Source organism: Cucurbita pepo, chromosome 19 (genome assembly GCF_057944985.1).
Source record: "Cucurbita pepo subsp. pepo isolate OVF chromosome 19, ASM5794498v1, whole genome shotgun sequence".
Lineage (NCBI taxonomy): Eukaryota > Viridiplantae > Streptophyta > Magnoliopsida > Cucurbitales > Cucurbitaceae > Cucurbita > Cucurbita pepo.
In genome coordinates, this window is record NC_141816.1 from 12,679,356 (window position 1) to 12,699,520 (window position 20,165).

The following is a 20,165-nucleotide window of genomic DNA, read 5'->3' on the forward strand; positions in this document are numbered from 1 at the left end:
ATTATCCTCGAATCTTGGTTCATCGTTTGAAATAAGATAAATTGATTTTGAGAGGTTAATCTACAAACTCAATTGTAAACTATTTCTTTCAGAGTTGACTCTTCCAAAATTGAAGGCTTTTAAAAAGCTTGGCTAATAATTCCAATTTCTTTCCTAAAAAAACAGAACTTATAAATAGAAATAGTACAGAAATAAAAGTCCAAGTCACACTATCTACAATTATATTTAAAAATATATATATATATGAGTAAAAAAAAAAAAAAAAAAAAAAAAAAGCTTATTTTTAGTAAATAATTAAACCTTTTATTTATTATTATTATTGAGAAATTCAAACTTCGACTAAATGAGCATAATTTATTTTTTTACTCCTTAATATATTAAAATCAAATTTAAAGTAGTAACCATAAACTTCTTAATCCATCTTGGTAGAAGGAAAATATCAATTTAAAAAAAAATAAAATAAAATAAAAAAAAAGAGCTGAATATTCAAATACAAACAAATTATCAATTTTGGATATATCCCCGAATATATTAAATGTTATATTTATTTTTTTAATTAGTTATTCTAGTTTATCAATTCCAAAACTTTACAAATGGAATCTGAAATATGGACAAAAAAAAAAAAAAAAAAAAAAAAAAAAAAAAAAAAAAAAAAGAAAAAAAAAAAAAAAAGAAAAAGAAAAAGAGATTAATTCAGAGTTTGGATGGGGCAAATGTTGTAAATACCTTCTATTCTGGAGGGCCGGTTCCTGTTTCTAAATTCTACCTTCCCTCTCCCGCTCACCAAGTCCTTCCCTTCCACCTTGCTTTCATTTTTCGCAGCAAAACCCTAATTTAGCTGAACTCCTAAACACAATTATTGCTGCCTTACCAGTGGGGGACCCTGGAAGACTTTTCTCCCTTGTCTTCTTCAGGTTTCCAGAAGCTGTTGACCGTTAATTTCGCCCGTACTTGTCTTTGCTCTGCTTCAACAGTAAGTACAAATTGTGTTTGTTTTCCTGGTGTTTTGATTCTTCCTGTTAGGTTTTTTGTATTCGGTGTAGTGTTCCTTGCTCGACTTGCACTGAATTGGCACTTTAGTTGCTGCCTTTTTGGTTCTCGAGCTAATGCTCAGTTGCCAATGAAGTCTTTGGGAAAAGGGAGTTCTGAAAATTTGGCTGATTTTCATACCAGGAAGCCGATTTACTCTGTACCATAACAGTGAAACGGGAATTTTGTTTTCCTCGGATTTTTCATGCCATAGAAGAGTAGGTTTTACTCTCACGCTCATTCATCTTCTAAATGATCTAGTTCACTCTTCTGTGATATGGTTCATGCCCTTCCGATTCGGTCATATTCGTTATATTTTTGTTAAACTCAATAACATGTGAGTTGTATTGTTTTCCTCGTTAGGATGCCATTGCAAGTCTGAGAAGATATGGATGCAAATGCGCCTCTGGAGGAGAACGGTAAGATGGAGCTTAGTGATAGTGATAAACAAGATGAGGATTTGGGCGACGACATTCTCGAGGACTTGGACTCTTATTTGCAAGACATCAATGATCGGCTGACCATTTCGAGGATGGTAAGTGACTCTGTCATCAAGGGTATGGTAAATGCAATTTCTCAGGAGGCGCATGAGAAAATCACTCAGAAAGAACTGGAGGTGTCTGAATTGAAAGAAATAGTACACTCTTACCACTTGGGATCTGAGAAAAATGAGTTCTTGGTGTCTCCACCGACGTCGTGGAAGCCAAAAAGTACTGAACATGATAGAAATGACAGCATCTCTGATGCATTTTTTGAGCATGATGAAATGAGGGAATCCATGTGCAGCCTAAGAAATTCAACTGAGGAGAACTTCAAGAAACTAAGGAAAGAAATTGATAGAATAAGAGGAGAAAACTCAATTAGAAAGATCAATTCAGGCTCTGAGTTGGTTGGACTTGGATTGAGTGGTATACTACAAGAAAAAGCATCTTCAAGATGTATTGATGTTGATAAAATCGTTGATGATCTTCAAGATAATCTAGACACTTACTATAAGCAGGTGGAAGACATAGTTCAATTGTCCAAAGCATCTCTTGGTCAGGGGCAAGTTGAGCAGGAGTACCTGGCAGATATTGAAGGCATGGTTATTAGAAATTATATCTGTTGTGTTCAAGAAGAGTTTGAGGAGAAACTGTGGGACCAAAACGCTAAAATTTTGAGTAATGAAAGAAAGATCTCAGCCGAAAAGATTAAAGAAATTTCATGTTTACGTCAAGAATTAGATATCATTTTGAAATCACTATCTCCTTCAGAAATTGGACATTTGATTTCCTATAGTTCTATGGATTCTGATCATTCCCATCGCAAGTTACATATGACTCCATCGACTTTGCTTTGGGAAGGAAATGGCAAACATGAAATGTCGAAGACAAATCTTCCGACGAATGTGGACCCTGCTCGTCTGAAGCATTTGACTAGAGATGAATTAATTAATCATTTCAATGCTGAGATGACAAAAATGAGTAGAAACCACGAGTCCCAAGTACATCAAATTACTGAAGAAAATTTTACCCTCAAGAGAGAACTTTTGAAAGAAAAAGAGAAGTCATCTTTATTGAAGAAGGATAAAGAGTTTGACATACTAAGGAGAAAAATCCCTGACATTATTCTAAAATTAGATGACATTGTTATGGAAAATGAGAAAATACAGTCATCTGATGCTAATGATGAGAACCTGGGGACAATGAGGAAAAGACTGGAGTCTCTTATTTCAGAAAATCACCACCTTAATGACTTGCTTGGAGAAAAGATAAAGGAGGTTAAATGTTTGTCTTTTCAAGTTTCAAGCCACGCTGAGCAAATGTCCCAACATTCTCTTTTACATGTGAAGTCATTGAATACGATTGAAAAAATTACATGTGAAATGCAGGATGCACAATTTGAAGCCTCAATTTGTGAGGATATAGTCAAATGCTTTTTAAGGGAGATGATAGACCAAATCAGATACACCACAGAGGAGTCAGCTTTGAGATATGATATCATGCAAGGAATTTATAAAACCATCCTCCAAGGAGCTTCTTTCATAGGTGAGCTTCCTAGTTCATCTGAAAATGAACATTTAGATGAGGAATCCGTCATTATGCAAGGTATTCTGGGAGTGGTTTTACAAGAATCCTTGAAAGAAGCTGAGGAGAAAATGTCTAGCTTGAATAGCAGATATATGGAAGAGATGAGAATTCGACTGTCCCTTGAAATGAAGGTGTTTCATTGTGGTGAGGCATTAGGAGTAGCGGCTTTTGAAAAAGAAAAGTTAGAAGCAGAATTATTATCAATGAGATCATCATTAAAAGAAAAAGAACAACGTGTGCAAGAAATAACTTTTGAATTAGAAAAAGAGAAAGAGAAGGTGGCTTTAGCTTATGAAGAGGTTGACTCTTTGAAGGATCAGATCAACATGCAGGAAATACTTATTTTGAAAAGCCAAGAAGAGTCCAATACTGCCAATCTTAAATTGACAGAGGCCATGCAGAAAGTTGAGTTACTTGAGGTGGAAACTTGCGAGTCAAAACAGAACCTTGAACAAGCAATGGCAGAATTAAGCAAGGTTGATGAAGAGAGGAGGATGCTTGCTGCCATGGTGTCAGAAAATAAGGAGACTATGTTATTGGTCGAGGAGAAAGAAAAGGAATCTAGAAAGCAGATAGAATCAGTGATTTTTGTTGTCCAGGATCTATTGAAAGAGGTTTTTGATTTTGAACATAGAGTTGTTGACTATATTTCAAGGAATAATGAAAGGTACTTGGCTAATACTTTGATATTTTGTTCTGATATTGTTGTTGAAACTTGAACTTTTAGTAATCTTCAAAATTGTTTCATTACACTTGTTCTTCATCACTGGCGTGGCTGTTTGTTTTGATGTCCTGAGTGGGTTTCAGTTTTACTGTTATCTTATTACATTTTCCACTCACCAATGCCTTTCTAACAAGATTCTAAGAAAAGATTGGACATTAAGGTGGAGTTGTAGCTCATCATGCCTCCAAGTCTATTATTAAGACACCTAACATTACTTCGAAGTTTTTTTTCCGTTGAAGTGCTTGACTGCGAGATTTGTGTTTTTTAGTGATAGCATTACCTTTTCATGTCTTCTTTGGCTTTAGGCACATTATCATGCCTTACCATATTGAGATTTTACCTTCATATTTGCATATATGAAGTAACTGATTTTGTTAACCCTGGTATAGGATAGCATCACTATTTCAGGAATGCTTTCTTTTTCTTGGAGTTTGTTTCCTTTGAGCTTTAGTCTCTTTTCATCTCTTCATTGAAAAGTTTCATTTTTGGTTTACAAAACAGTTCATTATCTTGAATTGAATGACATGTTCGAGTTTACATCTTCTTGTTCCCTTTGATACTTTGGGATAAGAACCTTAACTAGTGTGAAATTGTTTACAACCTTATTGAGTTCTTGCTGAAAAAATTGCTCTGATGATTGATCACTCCACGTTTTAATTAAACCAAAGAACATATCAGGATTCATGTAACTCCATGTTTTGATTAAACAAAGGAACTCGTCCAGAAGTACATATCTTGAAGTTTTTAGAGAAATATTATTTTTTCACAAGCATGTGCGTGAATGAGCCAAACTGATCCTTATTTGATTTCTGTCTTCCCCTAGTTTGTGCCGACCCCCACTACCTCTCTGTTTAATTATCCATTCATTGGAATGTTTAAACCTCCTATTTTGTCTCTTAAATGAGTAAAAATTACTAGGCATCGCCTTGACTTTTTTTAATTAGGTCATTATATATTTTGATTTAAATACTACGTGCTAGCTTGTGTTAAAATTTATTATCTGAAGCCATTAATGTAGTCTTGCTTTCAGGTTGGAGAGTTTGAGTTCTGAGACAAAGTCACTTGTCCAGAATGCCTCTATGTTGAAAAGAGCCAGTTTGCTTTTCAAGCAGAGGTTTGAAAAGAGGTGTTCTGACCTTCAAAAGGCTGAAGCTGAGGTACTAAAGTAGATTTTCGTAGTGAACCAGTTTGTTAGTTCTATGTTCTGATATTGATTTTTGCTTATGGAACTTCTATATGCAGCCAGGTGCCATATAGGGTTTATGTCTATTTTTTTACAATGAACTATTTTTTGTTTTTGCGGTTCATCCGTTCTTTGGAAATTAGAGAAGTATTGCCATTTAATTAGCTGTGGGAGTCAACATTCCTATTAATTTTATGTTCGAAACCCATTTTCTAATTAAATAATTTATGCTTCTAAGATATCATTTCCAAGAGTTTCTAGGAACCTATTGTTGATTCTGGTGTAAAAGTTCAAATTTCTCCTCAATTAATTAAATGAAAAAGAGTGCAGGCTTGTTAATAACGTTAAAGTTAACTTAAGGGTTCCTCAGCGAGGAACTTCCCAATCCTTTGGTTGCTTGAAAAAAGTCTTGAAGAAGCGTCATATGTAGTAAGCTGCCATTGTGAGATCCTACATTTTGTGGTTCATTAGATAGCATTTATAGTCTACATGTGCTGGAGTGAATGAAATAGAGGCAAAGAATAGGGGAGAGGTCGTCAACTGTGTATCTTCTCTTTTGTTTATTTTCTCTTGATATGGTGTTTGTTCTCTCACTATGTCTGCTATAGGCTTACAGCTATTAATTTACGATTCTGTTTCAGGTCGATCTTTTGGGGGATGAAGTTGATGCGCTTTTAAGACTTCTTGAAAAGATGTACAATGCTCTTGATAGTTATTCACCAATATTGAAACATTATCCAGGAGTAAGTTGCTTTTCATTTAATTCTTAATTACTTTCTATATTCTTGAATCGTGTTAATTCTCAAGTATACCTTCTGTCATGAAATAGAGAAGGATAGTCTCAATCCACAAATTATTCATTTTTACTGAAAATATTAAGTTTGTCCTTTTAATTTGAAGGTTTTCAGTTTATTACTTGAATGCGGGATACATGCTTTGAAACCATTTTTCTTTATGTGCTCGAATATTTGAATTATACTGTGAAAATTTGATAGGAAGCAGATAATAAGACATTAAAATCCGTACGGGGGGATAGATAAAAAATTACCCAAGTTTCAAGTAGTTTGAGAAATTCAGATTCCTTTCTCAAGTCTAAACAATCACCTCCCTTTCTTGCCATTCGATTCCTCTAGTTAGAACAACTAGTCTCTAACCAACTCCTTAGAAACTACCATTTTAATTACCACATTACCATTTTCTATCTAGTCCTATCAAAAGCCTTTACATCTTTGGGTGAACACAGAGGTACAATTTGGAATTCTTTCACTTATTTGATTGGATGGGGGACTTAATTGAATTGGTTATAATGTAAAGTAGTTAAACGTTTTGGCTCTATTTTTTTTAGATTTATATGTTCTTTTTCATCCTTGTACATGGTTAAGGAAGGTCTTTTGGAAGGTTGACGACAAAAACTATTAACCTCAAAATCCTTTATTTATCCTGATTGCCTGCAATTGATCATCTCGATTATCATTAAGATTTAACCTACGCCTTCCATTTGTTGAGGATCAATGGGGTCCATTTACCATTGACTGTCAGCTTCCTATCTAACTCCATTTGTCGATTATAACTTTTGTGAATGGTTATATTGCGTGCTTGAAGTAAAATAAGTTATGGGATCTTCTGTGATTAAATACATTTTTTTAATATTCACTTGTCAATAATTGTCGATAATTTATACTTGGGATTTTTTTTTAAATTATAGATCGTTAAGGTCTTGAAGCTTTTAAAAAGAGAACTGAGCAGAGATACGACTGAAGCTTTTTGACATGCTTTGATGAGGTAATGTCTATATTCAAAAGTCACAATCTAATCCATTGCAACTCCTTTTTATTGAGTTTCTAGCGATACAGTACGTTGTAATTTAGATGCAACTTTGAATGGATTCCATTTGGAAGATGATAAATACAATGAATTCTTGTGCATATTGGGGTATTTGCTGGGAAACAATCATCATACTTTTTCCTTTGGGTTTGTTTTTCATTGAACAGGGTAAAGGCCGTGAGTTCCCTGCCGCTGCATGTTTTGCAATGACTGGATTTCTGGAAAGGCATTATTTCTAAGCTATACATTCCCTCCAAAAAGGGGAAAACGACTGTAAGTAGATAGTTAACTAGCCGTGTGGAGGCAGGAAACGCATGTCCTCAAAACTTCAGTTACCAGTCCTAATCTCACCGGACGTTAATCTGAGAAATCTATTGGCAGAATTGGATTAACACAACAGCAATACAGATTGGAGAACAGGATTTGTGGGTATAATTCTTTTTGTCTCAGGGCTTGTAGGCTTCTCGTCCAGTTTAACCCTTAGGGTTCTTTTTGTTATATGTTTATTGTTTCTCATAGGTTTCTTTTCTCTCTACCATTTGTTGTAAAGGTTCTTTCATCCACTAAATCAAATGAAGGATAGTCTATTTACATAGAAAATTCACGTTCTTTTCTCTATATATGGCTACGATTGGCAGTGATCAAATTTCACGAATTGGAACACTTCAACTGTCTCCTTTCACAAGATGGATAAAGTTGAACTTAGAGAGTTGTATAACTAATCAGAAAGGAGTTTTGTTAAGATAGAGACTGTCGGTGATTTCATTGTTTGTTTAGATTATTGCCTGTTGGCGTTGTTTGAGAGTCAAAATCATGCTGTGAAGACAAGGGGTTTAGGCTTTTAATAACCTCGCCTGTTCCTTTTCCCTTTTCTGCACTAATCTTAAACACAATAATTGGTTTGCTTGTCGCTATTGAAATAATCATAGTTGTTGGCATATCAAATCGAATGAATGGGGGGGGGGGGGGGGGGGGGGGGGGGGGGGGGTCTGGGTCTGGGTGTTGTAAATATGGATGGATGATGGATTCGGCAAGACTTGGCTTTCTTGTGTTTAAATTTTGGGGCATCTCTGCATGGAAGGAGCTTTCGTTGGTGATTGAGAAGTCTGGCCAAATGAAGGGGCCATTGATGGCCAGAGCTGTCCCTTTTTAGGTATTCATTATTTCTTAGATGATTTGAAAATGCGTTATTATTAACATTTTTTTTTCTAAACCAGAGTTACCATTTTGATCCTTTTGTTGTTTGCTCGTTGTTGTAGGAGCGCCTCCCAATCCGCGTGTAGACGCATAATGTTTTATTGATTGGATGACAACTTTCGAGTTTTGTATCTTAGCAAGAAGAGTTTGTTCGAGAAAAAGAGAGAGATTCGGAACGTTGTTATATGGAAACAAACAAGAGCTTTGGTTGACTCGAGGCAAACTCTTTTGGTTTCAAAATCTAATTATTAAAACAACCATGGAACTCAAGTAACTGAAGGAGCATGTGTATGAAATGGGTCCAGCTTCATTATAAAAATCTCTCTGTTGACTCATAAATATAATATCCTAATTTGTATCTTGTGGGAAGGGGGCTGTTTTACATTTCTGCTTAAATCTATCTTTGTACTGAAAAATCTGATTTATAAGATGGATGGATGCCATTTCTGACAAAAATGCATTTCTTGGTTGTATTTTGACTGTTCTTCTATTATCACATTCTTAGGAAAATTGATAAGAAAGATCTATCGGGACCGAGACACTTGCTTGGATTACATAGGAACGAATAACGTTTCACCACGTTAACCTTTTCATCTAACCTTCTTACAGATTTTCTAGTATTGAGTAATATTATGATTATTAGGAGAATATAAATATTTTAAAAACAAATAGCAATGTTTATTTAAACCGAATTTGTTTTTTCATTTACGACTTTAATTTATTTTCTTATAGTGTGAGTATTGGGGTAAAATTACCGTGAATTTAGTTCAATTTGGCTGGAGAAACAGTGGCATATGCAGGTATTCATTAGATTCTGGTAAGGGCGGCAAAAATTCATTAGATTCTGTTTTGATTTGTTCTGTATTTTGTTTGGGTGAGGTTTCATGAAAGTTGAAGCAGACAGCAGAGTCTGAGCTCTAATTGACAAAATTAAATCTGCACTATCATTTTGTACCATTCCATTTGTTTTCGATTTAGAAATAGAATGAATAACATTCCTTTTTCAGCAACAAAACAGCTGAGCTCAAAGCCCAAAAAAAAACGTAAAAGAAGCTCCAATATCGCCTTCAAATTTTGTTGTAGAAATGGGAAGTGGAAGGCATTTGTTTGATATAAAATTGGACCAAACCGAAGACTGGGTTTTGAAGGGAAGTGTTGGGGGTACCATGTGGTACGGAATAGCAGAAGACAAGCCAGAAAGCTTGCTTTTTTAGTCTCTACCAAGTGTAAAAGAATGGTAGTTTTTTGAGAAAATGGCGCAAGAATAATTGCTTTGCTTATCTTCCTCCAGACATGAGCATGTGACCCACCTCGCAAATAATGGAGCCAAACCCATCTCTGGCACACCCAAAACCTGCCTCTTCCATGCCAATTCTCAATTCCATAAAACAAATAGCTCTGTGAGAGAGAAAAACAAACAGTGAAAAACAAAACTCTGCATTTCAGTTACATTACTCATTACATTTCTGGAAATTTGTAATTCCTGCGTGCGTTTCAACTGTGTCAGATTTTTTTTGGCTCTTCGACGAAGAAGATATGGCAACAAAGCAATTATCATATCTACCCTTTTCCTATCTGTTGCCAACAACAACAACCCATGTTCTAATTTCTCCTTTGTTTTCTTGAGAGAGAGCCCTTTTCCAGTGCTCCTTCCTTGGTTTTCTTGTGGGGGTTTGTTCTTTTTCTTCTCTGTTTAATTTAGTTTCTGTATCCTGTTGAGACCCCTTTTTCCTTCTCAGTTCTTGTTGCTCAGATCTGCCACTTATCTGAGGTTGTTGGTAAGAGATAATGGCTGATTCCATTTTCCATGAAGCATTTGCTGTTGGGTTTCTTTGGCTTTCTCTTTCAGATGCGCCCATTAGTCTAGTTAAGGTAACTACAATGTTCTTGTATAGCTGAGAATGTCTTTTCTTCAAGCGTGGCGCATTCATTTACGTAATGGGTTTTGATGGGTTTAGGACTCTCTTGTTTGTTCATGAGTGTTGGTTGAAAACATAGTTGATATTTTCTTTTTTCTTTTGTTATTAAAGAGCATACAACACAAGATTTTGTTTATTGGGGAAGATGGGGAAGTTCTTGGTTCTGTCACTACTCCTGATGATAATTTCTGGGTGTGTACAAACTGGAGAATCCAACTCCAATTCCATTTTCATCGACTGTGGCTCAACTTCAAATGAAACTGTTGATGGTCGGAAATGGATTGGCGACCTGAGTTCTGAAGGGAAAGGGAACTTTTCTGTGGGCAATCTTGGTGCTAATATCAATGCCTCCACAGCCACTCTAAACGGCGATTCAGTCTTTGAGCCGCTGTATAAAACTGCTCGGCTTTTTACTAATTCCCTAAACTATACTTTCAAAGGCGTTTGGGGTAATCATTTTGTTCGGCTCCATTTCTGCCCCTTCCCTTTTGGAAACCTCAATGTGAACGAGTCCTCATTTTCTGTCTCAGCAAATGGTCTTAGACTGGTTTCGGAGTTGAATGTTCCCAATGAGATTGCATATAAGAATTTGGAATTTCAGCGGTCTGGGATCAATTCAAGTTGGTTCTCTTTGATTAAAGAGTTCATTATTGTTGTCAATTCAGAGGCATTTGTTCTTGAGTTCTCCCCGTCTGGTGGATCATTTGGGTTCATTAATGCTATTGAAATCGTCCCCCTGGTGGATGAGCTCTTTGCAGGTTCGATTAATAAGGTGGGTGGAAATGCTGTTAGCTTGAATGTGAGTGAAAGGGGATCTGAAACTATGTACAGATTGAATGTTGGAGGTCCGGAGATCAAGCCCGCTCAAGATTCAAATGGTTGGAGAATGTGGGAAGTGGACTCGAGTTATATGATTACAGCAGATGCTGGGTTTGAGATACACAACAGTTCTAATATAACCTATGCTTCCATGAATGACTCCATTGTAGCTCCACTCCCTGTGTACGAAACAGCCAGGACGATGTCCGAGACCGAAGTGCTGGAGAAAAGGTTCAACATGTCGTGGAAGTTCGAAGTTCATCCCGGGTTCGAGTATTTGATTAGACTGCATTTCTGTGAGCTGTTGTATGAGAAGGCAAGACAGAGGGTTTTCAAGATTTACATAAACAACAGGACTGCATTTGAGAATTTTGATGTGTTTGATAGAGCAGGGGGAATAAACAAAGCATATCATGTGGATTTTCTTGAACCAATATCATCCAAAATCAACACCCTTTGGATTCAATTAGGCCCTGATACAGCTGCAGGTGCTGCAGGAACAGATGCTCTCTTGAATGGGCTGGAAATCTTTAAGCTGAGTCAAAATGGGAATCTTGCGTACATTGACAGGTTTAATGCCTTAGAGGAATCAATGGGAAATTCGAAATCTCTAACTCTTTGGATAGGCGTTGGAGCAGGTTTAGCCTCTGTTGTTTTCCTTGCTGTTATTACCATTCTCATCATCTATTTCTGCAGATTCCGGAGAGAGGATTTTACTAAGAAGAGCTGTTCTAGGTGGAGAGCAGGATCCAGCCGTGGGGCCACTGTCTCCAACACTTATGCCAGAGGATCCTTGGGGGGAGGCAGTGTATTTGGGTCCATGCCAACCATCAGAGTTGGTAAATGGTTTACATTAGCTGAAATTCTTGCAGCGACCGATAAATTTGATGAAGCTCTGCTGATTGGAGTTGGGGGTTTTGGTAAGGTCTACAGAGGGGAGATTGATGATGGTACTCTTGTGGCTATCAAGAGAGCCAACCCACAGTCACAGCAGGGACTTACCGAGTTCGAGACCGAAATCGAAATGCTTTCTAAACTTAGGCATAGGCATTTGGTCTCGATGATTGGGTTTTGCGATGAGCAGAAGGAAATGATCTTGGTTTATGAGTACATGGGGAATGGAACCTTAAGAAGCCATCTCTTTGGGAGTGATTTCCCACCTTTGACATGGAAGCAGCGATTGGAAGTGTGCATTGGAGCAGCCAGGGGACTCCATTACCTTCACACAGGAGCTGAGAGAGGAATAATCCACAGAGATGTGAAGACAACCAACATACTCTTGGATGAGAACTTTGTGGCAAAAATGTCCGACTTTGGTCTTTCAAAAACAGGGCCTGCTTTGGATCATACCCATGTTAGTACTGCAGTAAAGGGCAGCTTTGGGTACCTGGATCCGGAGTATTTTAGGCGGCAGCAGCTGAGTGAAAAATCTGATGTCTATTCTTTTGGTGTGGTATTGTTAGAAGTTGTTTGTGCTCGAGCTGTTATAAACCCAACCTTGCCTAAGGATCAGATAAATCTTGCGGAATGGGCAATGAAATGGCAACGCAAGAAGTTGCTGCACACCATCATCGATCCACGTCTCAACGACAAATATTGCCCCGAGTCTCTGAAAACATTTGGCGAGATAGCAGAAAAATGCCTTGCTGATGAAGGGAAGATTCGTCCAACAATGGGGGAAGTTTTATGGCACCTAGAATATGCTTTGCAACTCCATGATGCTTGGATCCGCACCAATGAAGCAGAAAGTTCTTGCAGGGTAGAGTCGGAAGGAGCGCAGGGTGACGAACAGATCGGCGAGAGCTCCAACTTGAAAGCTTCAACCCCAACTGATCGGTTATGCTAGTAGATTTGCTTACATTACAAGTAAGGCCAACTGCCCATATTCAATTAAATATATTTATTTATTTTTCATATTCTTTTGAAGTTGTCTTCCATTATTATAGCATTATGAATCTTAGATTTTCCTGTTGCCTTTTAGCTCTTTACTGATGGCTGCGTTATTGTGTTGCTCAAAATGTAATTGATTATACATGCATGTTAGGCTTCTCTGCTTGCAGCTCTTTATAAACATCTTTCAGATTCTGCTCAGTTTCCTCCAAATATCATTTGTTTGTGTGGTTTGGTATCATTTGTTTTGTTGAGTCTGCTATCATCTGGAAGGAAGTCCATTTCTCTGATGCAATCATAGGCCTCCTAGTTTGACATCACCTTCATTTTCACTACACATACAAAAGTAGATTCCTATGCCTTTGTACAACAAATCCGCTTTGGCTCTCAACGACCTCCTTCTCCTTCTCTAGTTGTGATAGACTGTAATCGGTTTTGCCGAGCCATTCCTGCATAACACCGACTGTGAGTCACCTACATGTGCAACATCACAATCGGTGTGGCTATCGAATATGCTTGTGGTTGTCGACATACCGTCCTTTGGTTACGATATGGTCCTCCATTCCATCATCCATTTTGAACTCCTAAATCACAACAATTAGTAACGAAGACACAACAACTTGCGTCTCTATTGATCTCTTTTCAGAAACCATCAAAAGAAAAAGGATAGACAGCAGAAGATCCGCTCAAAATCAGATAGAATTGGATGAAGCTGAGAAAAATAATCATTTCATAAATTGAAGAATCTCACGTATACTAGAATTGAGACAAATTCTGAAAATGAATACAATAAGGAATCAACCTTCATAGGCAAACTGAAAACAAGACGACACAGCTACCAAACGAGACCATAACAATACAACTAGAATATGAAGATCAGTACACACCCAGAATCAAACCCTGATACTCTCTAAAACTTGGCCTGAATGTTGCTTATAATGGCGGGATCAGTTTGGAAGGCCTTTGCAAGGATATCAGTGGAGATGTCCGGCTTTGATCCAAAAACTGCATTTGCAATGGTAACAACACCTGGGTTTTGGCTGCTCAAAGCTGCAAGGGCAACTGCAGGGCCATACCCGATGTTCTGTTGGAAGTGAATTAGACCCACAGGGAACACGAACACGTCGCCCTTGTTCAACGTCTTGGTTATGAGACGGTTTTCCGTGTTGGAGGTGACAAAGCCAACAAGGAGTGTGCCTTCAAGGACTGTCAAGATTTCGGAGGCGCGAGGGTGCGTGTGGGGAGCGTTGATGCCCCATGGGGCGAAGTCAATGCGAGCAAGAGAGATGCCAAGAGTGTTGAGCCCTGGGATTTGGGCAACATTGACAGGAGTTACTTGAGAGCCGACGGGGTTGTTTATGGCGGCTGCTACATTCAATCCACTCCAGAAGAAGTCTTTGGCTTCTACAAGTTTGGGATCCTTGCAAACTAGGCCATTCACTTTCACTATATATCACAAACAAACAAAGCATCAACGTCAAAATCCCAATAAACAGCCACAAATCCATAAGTAATTATATAAAACACACAAACTAGAAGGTTGATATATACGTATACTTACAAGGATTGTTTGGATCTGCAACACAAAAATCTTGAAGTGGGCTGGGATCGGATGCCAAAGCAAGGGAACAAGTTATAGCAAGGAATGTGAGGAACAAAATTGGAGTGGCCATTGATGAAAAAATCTTGAGAAATAGTTGGTATTGTTCTTTAGGAGACGAAGTGGATATGCTTTGCGTTGAGTTGTGGTGGATGGATTTATAAGAACCCCAAGGAGGTGGCCTGGTCTTATACATGATTAAAAAAGCCTTAGTTGATTGAAGGGCGGCTGGAGAACATTTCGTAGCTTAAAACGTTACCCATTCATAGGTTTGAACAAGTATAAAATTGTGTTGATGACTGGCCAACCAAAGAGTTTCACATTTGTATGATTCATGGTTGTTATCAAGACTTAGTTCAACACAGACTTGGTATTGAAAGTACATTACATATGAATGGTTAAACACTTCAACCAAATTATAATAATCAGAACAGTCTTGACTTTGTTTTCTGTCATTCTTATACGAAAGCTATTTTTTTAGGACTTAATTATTAATAATTTTGAAGATTTATTTGATATTTTCATGCACATATTTATTGAATTTGTCAAAATAAGTGATATTGAGAAGAATACTTTTACAATAGCTCAACCTCACTACTACCCACCAATATTGTTTGCTTTGGCTTGTTACGTGTCACCATCAGTCTCACAATTTTAAAACGAGTCTGCTAGGAAGAGGTTTCCACACTCTTATAAGAAATATTTCCTTCCTCTCTTCAACCGAAGTGGGATCTAACAATCCACCCTTCATGGGACCCAGTGTCCTCACTGACACATCACTTGATAACAACTCAATCCCGTTGCTAGTAGATATTATCCGCTTTGGTTTTATTACGTATCGTCGTCTGCCTCACGGTTTTAAAACGCGTCTCTCGGGAGATGTTTCTATACCCTTATAAGGAATGCTTCGTTCCCTTCTCCAATCGGTGAATTTGAGCCATTACAAATGGTATAAGAGCCAAACATCGGGCAGTGTGTCAGTGAGGACGCTGACCCCTAAGGAGGATGGATTGTGAGATCCCACATTGGTTGAAGAGGGAAACAAATCATTGCTTATAAGGGTGTGAAAACCTCTCCCTTGTAGACGTGTTTTAAAACTTTGAGGGGAAGCTAGGAAAGCTCAAAGAAGACATTATATGCTAGCGGTAGACTTTTCTTACCAGTCATATGAGCTGAGGGCACAACATAGCACAATCGCTCAAGTAATACAAATTGTAGAGGTAGTGTTAAGAGATGTAGCTCAACCATATCTAGACGCCCAAAATGCGTATTATTGAATTACCATATGTAGCATCGAAACGTTGCTCCAAGCATCTTGTGCATTATAGTACAACGTCGAGATGTTGCCTTTAGCATCTCAACATTGTCATGTTATGTACATATCAACTTTTTATTCGAGATTTGGGGTGACTTTTCTTCGAGCCCAAAATCATGGACTGTTGATGGGGACGAACAATTTACACAGAAACATCAGTTCTTTCTCTTTCTCTAAACTTTGTTGTTGATTCATTAAACACATAAACCAAACCTTTTAATCTTAGGGTATCCTTTTAGTTTATAGATAGAAGTAAGTAGACGTGGCCAAAATGATTAAGTGAAGCATAATATCATACTTTAATTATTAGATTATACAGACATTGAGTTTAAATAAATAACGTTAAATTACATTATACTTTCAAATGAAGAATCTTGCACATTATTATATTAAGACAAGTAGCCAAACTGAAAACAAGACAACTAAAACATGAAATCAGAACAGAACACACCCAAAACCAAACCCTGATACTGTCTAAAACTTGGCCTGAATGTCGGCTATAATAGCGGGATCGGTTTGGAAGGCCTTTGCAAGGATATCAGTGGAGATGTCCGGCTTTGATCCAAACACTGCATTTGCAATGGTAACAACACCTGGGTTTTGGCTGCTCAAAGCTGCAAGGGCGACTGCAGGGCCATACCCGATGTTCTGTTGGAAGTGAATTAGGCCCACAGGGAACACGAACACGTCGCCCTTGTTCAACGTCTTGGTTATGAGACGGTTTTCCGGGTTGGAGGTGACGAAGCCAACCAGGAGAGTGCCTTCGAGGACTGTCAAGATCTCGGAGGCGCGAGGGTGCGTGTGGGGAGCGTTGATGCCCCATGGGGCGAAGTCAATGCGGGCGAGAGAGATGCCGAGGGTGTTGAGCCCTGGGATTTGGACAACATTGACAGGCGTTACTTGGGAGCCGACGGGGTTGGTTATTTCGGCTGCTACATTCAGCCCACTCCCGAAGAAGTCTTTGGGTTCCACAAGCTTGGGATCCTTGCAAACTAGGCCGTTCACTTTCACTGTGTCACAATGAAACAAGCATCGTCAATATTGAAATCCAAAAATAGATGCATATATATATATATATATATATATATATATTTAGAATGCTTACCAGGACTGTTAGGATCTGCCACACAGAAATCTTGAAGTGGGCTTGGATCGGACGCCCATGCAACAGAACAAGTTATAGCGAGGAGCGTGAGAAACAAAAGTGGGGCGGGCATGATGAGCTGATCTTCACAAAAACTTGGAGATATTGAGGTTAGATATGCTTTAACTTTGAATTGTGTGGATGAATTAAGGAGGAGATGAAGAAGGTGTATTTATAGATCAGTTGGAAACATTTGAATAATTGAAGGACGGCTGAAGAAAGTTTGGAAGCTGAGCACAGCACGCAAAGAGAAGACTTGGTGGTTAAAGGATGCTGGATTAAGTATATGAATTATGTTCAAACACTTAAAACTATATAAATAGAAATAAAACGCGAATTTGACTTAGCTTTCTTCAACTCTCACTTAACCACAATTGTTTAGTTGGATAATTAATCTTAACTAAACACCTTAATTAAGTAGTTATTAATAACAGAACACAAACTTGTAATAGATGCTTTCTTCCCTGTCTTTGAAAACAGATACTTCATTCAAACATTTCAGGAACACAGAGTATTGTCTGCAACGTTGAATTGGTAGAAACCCATGAGATATTTTTGTTTGATATTATACCATCCCGAGACTTTTCAAGGGTAGCCAGCTAATCTTTAATAATCAAGTACCCACATTTGTATCAAATGATGAGATAATAGACAAGAGGGTTGTACTCTAGACGATTTATTAATCAAGTAGGGTCTCTTAGCCGTGAACTTATTCGCGGAAGAGTAAGGATTCACAAAAGTACATAGTGATGAAGGACCACTCCCTCGGATATTATGATAAGTATGATGATGATTACAATTATGATTGCGAGTACTATTTGAGAGTCGCCGACTAATCTCTAATAGTACTACGTCTTGATTGATAGATTGATAGATTTATGAGTTAGGGTTAGGATTAGGATGAGTTATAAGGAATTGGGTTTTGCATGATAGGTCTAATTTTTGGAGAACTTATGAGTTAAACGCATGATGAAAGTATGAAACGATGATGAAGAATATGTGAAAGGTGGCCGTTTTATTTAATAATTCTTAGTGGAGAGTAAACCAAGATAGTGAATACCCAAATACAAATGAAACACACCAAAATCCCGAAAGCATTGTCCACACACACAACATAAATTAGATTTATTAAAAACTAAAGTCTGTGGAATTGAGTTCAGAACTTGGCTTGAATGGCAGCAATGATGTGCGCATGAGTCTGGAATGCCTTTGCCAAAATATCAATTGAGATGGCTGGTTCGGATCCAAACACAGTATTTGCAATGGTGATAACGCCTGCGTTTTGGCTGCTCAGGGCTGCAATCGCCACTGCGTTCTCGTACCCAACGTTCTGCTGAAAGTGGACCATACCCTCTGGGAAAACAAACACGTCCCCTTTGTATAGGACCTTGGAGAAGAGCCGGTTGCCGTCTTGGTTCGAGGACACAAACCCTACAAGCAGGGTCCCTTCGAGAAGGGTCAAGATCTCTGTGGCGCGTGGGTGCGTATGGGGTGGGTTGATGCCTTGGGGGATGAAGTCAATGCGTACCATTGAGATTCCTAGAGTGTTGAGTCCATGCAGTTTGTCGACGTTGATTGTTGTCACACCAGAGCCTACGTCCTTCTTTATTTCGGCCGGAGTTTGCAGCCCACTGGCAAAGAAATCGTCTGCATTAACTTGCATGGGATCCTTGCAAACAAATCCATTCACCTTCACTGCACCCATCAAAATCAATAACTTATATTACAAATCCAAGTTCAAACCATATTGCACAAAAAAATATATATATATATATATGATATGATATTGTTTAATTTGAGCATAAGCTCTCGTGGCCTTGGTTTGGGTTTCCCCAAAAAACTTCATATCAATAGAAATAGTATTCCTCACTTACAAACCTATGATCTTCCACTAAATTAACCAATGTGGGACTCACTCCCAATAATTCTCAATAATATATACCAGGATTTTCTTTATCCGCAACGCAGAAATCTTGTAGAGGACTGGGATCGGATGCAAGAGCAAGGGAGGAACAGGCTGCAGCAAAGATGGCTAACGAGAGAAGAATCTTAGAGGCCATATTATTGGAGCTTTCTTACTGGAGTAAAGGCAATGAATGTTGTTGTGAGGAACATACGTTCAGCTGCATGCCTTATTTATAGCGCAAAACACAAGGGTTTGGGTAAGTATGAAAAGGAAAAGGTCCAATTCCAAACATAATCAACGCTTGTTTTTTAAGCTCTTAAAACCCAAATCATACAAGAGTAGGACATGATAAAAAGTCTAGTAGTTCCATAATAATATAATACAAGTATAAGTGACGTAGTCTGCAAGTAACAGGGATTTTGATTATAATATATGCACATTAATTTGGTAAGTTGAGTTATTGAGTTGGTGTATATGCATTGGTTATTATATTATTTGATAAGTTCATGAGAGCGATGTAATAATCAAGTGGGTTAGTTTTGATTTTGTCAACGTTGAATTTAACAGCCCACCTTGTGATGGGTTTAAATTATTTACATTCTATTTATATTTAATCAACAATGATGCTTCAAACGTCTCACTCAGTTTGGTTAAAGATAAATAAATGTATTAGTGATTATTATTAAAATGCTAAGTTGCTTAATTATTGTTAGACGAACACGACTCTCCACAATGGTATGATATTGTCCACTTTGAGCATAAGCTCTCATGGCTTTGCTTTGGGCTTCCCCAAAAGGCCTCATACCAATGGAGTTAGTATTCCTCACTTATAAACCCATGATCATTCCCTAAATTAGTCGATGTGGGACTTCCATCATCCAACAATTATCACCATATTCCAAGGATAAGATCAATATGTAATTGTGTACCAACCAATTAAAAAAGCATTAGACTTTTCAACGTTCAAATCGATTTAATCTATATTTTAATCTTACCCACTTAGCGAAATAATCAGTCATTTTATTGCTACCATAAGCCAACTCAATGATTAAGATGGCCTAAAGCTCCTTTACAGTGAAAGCAATTGTTATAGGGAAAATTATCAATATGGCCTAAAGCTTAGCTTGCTGAGAGTAAAAGCTTAATGGCCGAGAAAGGTATTCAAATAAGTCATTTGACCTCGATATGGCAGTCGACCAAGGGTTCGCATAGCCAAACCGTTGAGGTTAACGCCCACAAGATCATCCGAAAGTAGTACAATTGACCCTACGAGAGTCAACTCATGGTTGAAAAGGCTAGGGTTTGAGTTTGTAGCCACGGTCAGTTAAGGTCTATTTGAGAAATGGTCCAACTCGGATAAGATACGTCCAAAATACTCACACATTGGTTGAAAAAGGGAATGAAACCTTTTTTTTTTTTTTTTTTTGTAAGAATGTGGAAATCTCTCTCTAGCAGATTTTAAAACCTTGAGGGAAAGTTCGGATGGGAAAATTCAAAGAGGATAACATGTGTTAGTGATAGACTTAGGCTGTTACAAATGGTATTA

General features: G+C 37.8%; 4 protein-coding genes and 1 pseudogene across 6 annotated transcripts; 2 read left to right on the forward strand and 3 right to left on the reverse strand.

Annotated features, from left to right (window-relative positions):
* The first annotated feature begins 723 nt into the window (after positions 1-723).
* On the forward strand, positions 724-7,449 carry LOC111781780 (WPP domain-associated protein). 2 transcript variants are annotated; one of them, XM_023662477.2, is made up of 7 exons: positions 724-973; positions 1,174-1,247; positions 1,393-3,765; positions 4,853-4,979; positions 5,647-5,748; positions 6,711-6,787; positions 6,997-7,449. In XM_023662477.2, the coding sequence occupies exons 3-6, from the start codon at positions 1,418-1,420 to the stop codon at positions 6,771-6,773; spliced, it is 2,640 nt and encodes an 879-aa protein (XP_023518245.1). In that variant the 5' UTR covers positions 724-973; positions 1,174-1,247; positions 1,393-1,417; the 3' UTR covers positions 6,774-6,787; positions 6,997-7,449. The 2 variants fall into 2 exon arrangements, with proteins under 2 accessions (XP_023518245.1, XP_023518244.1); XM_023662476.2 differs by lacking the exon at positions 1,174-1,247.
* Positions 7,450-9,025: 1,576 nt separating this feature from the next.
* LOC111782124 (putative receptor-like protein kinase At1g30570 pseudogene) lies at positions 9,026-12,746 on the forward strand (annotated as a pseudogene). Its single transcript, XR_015414407.1, has 2 exons — positions 9,026-9,898; positions 10,057-12,746. The product of XR_015414407.1 is annotated as a putative receptor-like protein kinase At1g30570 pseudogene (transcript).
* Positions 12,747-13,356: 610 nt separating this feature from the next.
* LOC111781909 (putative germin-like protein 2-1) lies at positions 13,357-14,584 on the reverse strand. The gene is made up of 2 exons (XM_023662642.2): positions 14,216-14,584; positions 13,357-14,100 (listed from the first exon to the last, which is right to left on the reverse strand). The coding sequence occupies exons 1-2, from the start codon at positions 14,448-14,450 to the stop codon at positions 13,565-13,567; spliced, it is 771 nt and encodes a 256-aa protein (XP_023518410.2). The 5' UTR covers positions 14,451-14,584; the 3' UTR covers positions 13,357-13,564.
* Positions 14,585-15,896: 1,312 nt separating this feature from the next.
* LOC111781195 (putative germin-like protein 2-1) lies at positions 15,897-16,920 on the reverse strand. Its single transcript, XM_023661663.2, has 2 exons — positions 16,675-16,920; positions 15,897-16,579 (listed from the first exon to the last, which is right to left on the reverse strand). Exons 1-2 carry the CDS (start codon positions 16,784-16,786, stop codon positions 16,044-16,046), a joined length of 648 nt encoding a protein of 215 aa, XP_023517431.1. The 5' UTR covers positions 16,787-16,920; the 3' UTR covers positions 15,897-16,043.
* Positions 16,921-17,719: 799 nt separating this feature from the next.
* Positions 17,720-19,142, reverse strand: LOC111781194 (germin-like protein subfamily 1 member 7). Its single transcript, XM_023661662.2, has 2 exons — positions 18,656-19,142; positions 17,720-18,408 (listed from the first exon to the last, which is right to left on the reverse strand). The coding sequence occupies exons 1-2, from the start codon at positions 18,771-18,773 to the stop codon at positions 17,870-17,872; spliced, it is 657 nt and encodes a 218-aa protein (XP_023517430.1). The 5' UTR covers positions 18,774-19,142; the 3' UTR covers positions 17,720-17,869.
* Between the last annotated feature and the right edge of the window lie 1,023 nt (positions 19,143-20,165).

Bases quoted from the DNA above. Each gene is read 5' to 3' on its own strand.
- LOC111781780 (XM_023662477.2), top strand. From the start codon at position 1,418: ATGGATGCAAATGCGCCTCTGGAGGAGAACGGTAAGATGGAGCTTAGT. The intron at 3,766-4,852 runs GTACTTGGCTAA...TCTTGCTTTCAG, and splicing joins ATTTCAAGGAATAATGAAAG to GTTGGAGAGTTTGAGTTCTG. The intron at 5,749-6,710 runs GTAAGTTGCTTT...TTTAAATTATAG, and splicing joins TATTGAAACATTATCCAGGA to ATCGTTAAGGTCTTGAAGCT.
- LOC111781909 (XM_023662642.2), bottom strand. From the start codon at position 14,450: ATGTATAAGACCAGGCCACCTCCTTGGGGTTCTTATAAATCCATCCAC. The intron at 14,101-14,215 runs GTAAGTATACGT...TGTGATATATAG, and splicing joins TGCAGATCCAAACAATCCTT to TGAAAGTGAATGGCCTAGTT.
- LOC111781195 (XM_023661663.2), bottom strand. From the start codon at position 16,786: ATGCCCGCCCCACTTTTGTTTCTCACGCTCCTCGCTATAACTTGTTCT. The intron at 16,580-16,674 runs GTAAGCATTCTA...ATTGTGACACAG, and splicing joins GGCAGATCCTAACAGTCCTG to TGAAAGTGAACGGCCTAGTT.
- LOC111781194 (XM_023661662.2), bottom strand. From the start codon at position 18,773: ATGGCCTCTAAGATTCTTCTCTCGTTAGCCATCTTTGCTGCAGCCTGT. The intron at 18,409-18,655 runs GTATATATTATT...TGATGGGTGCAG, and splicing joins TGCGGATAAAGAAAATCCTG to TGAAGGTGAATGGATTTGTT.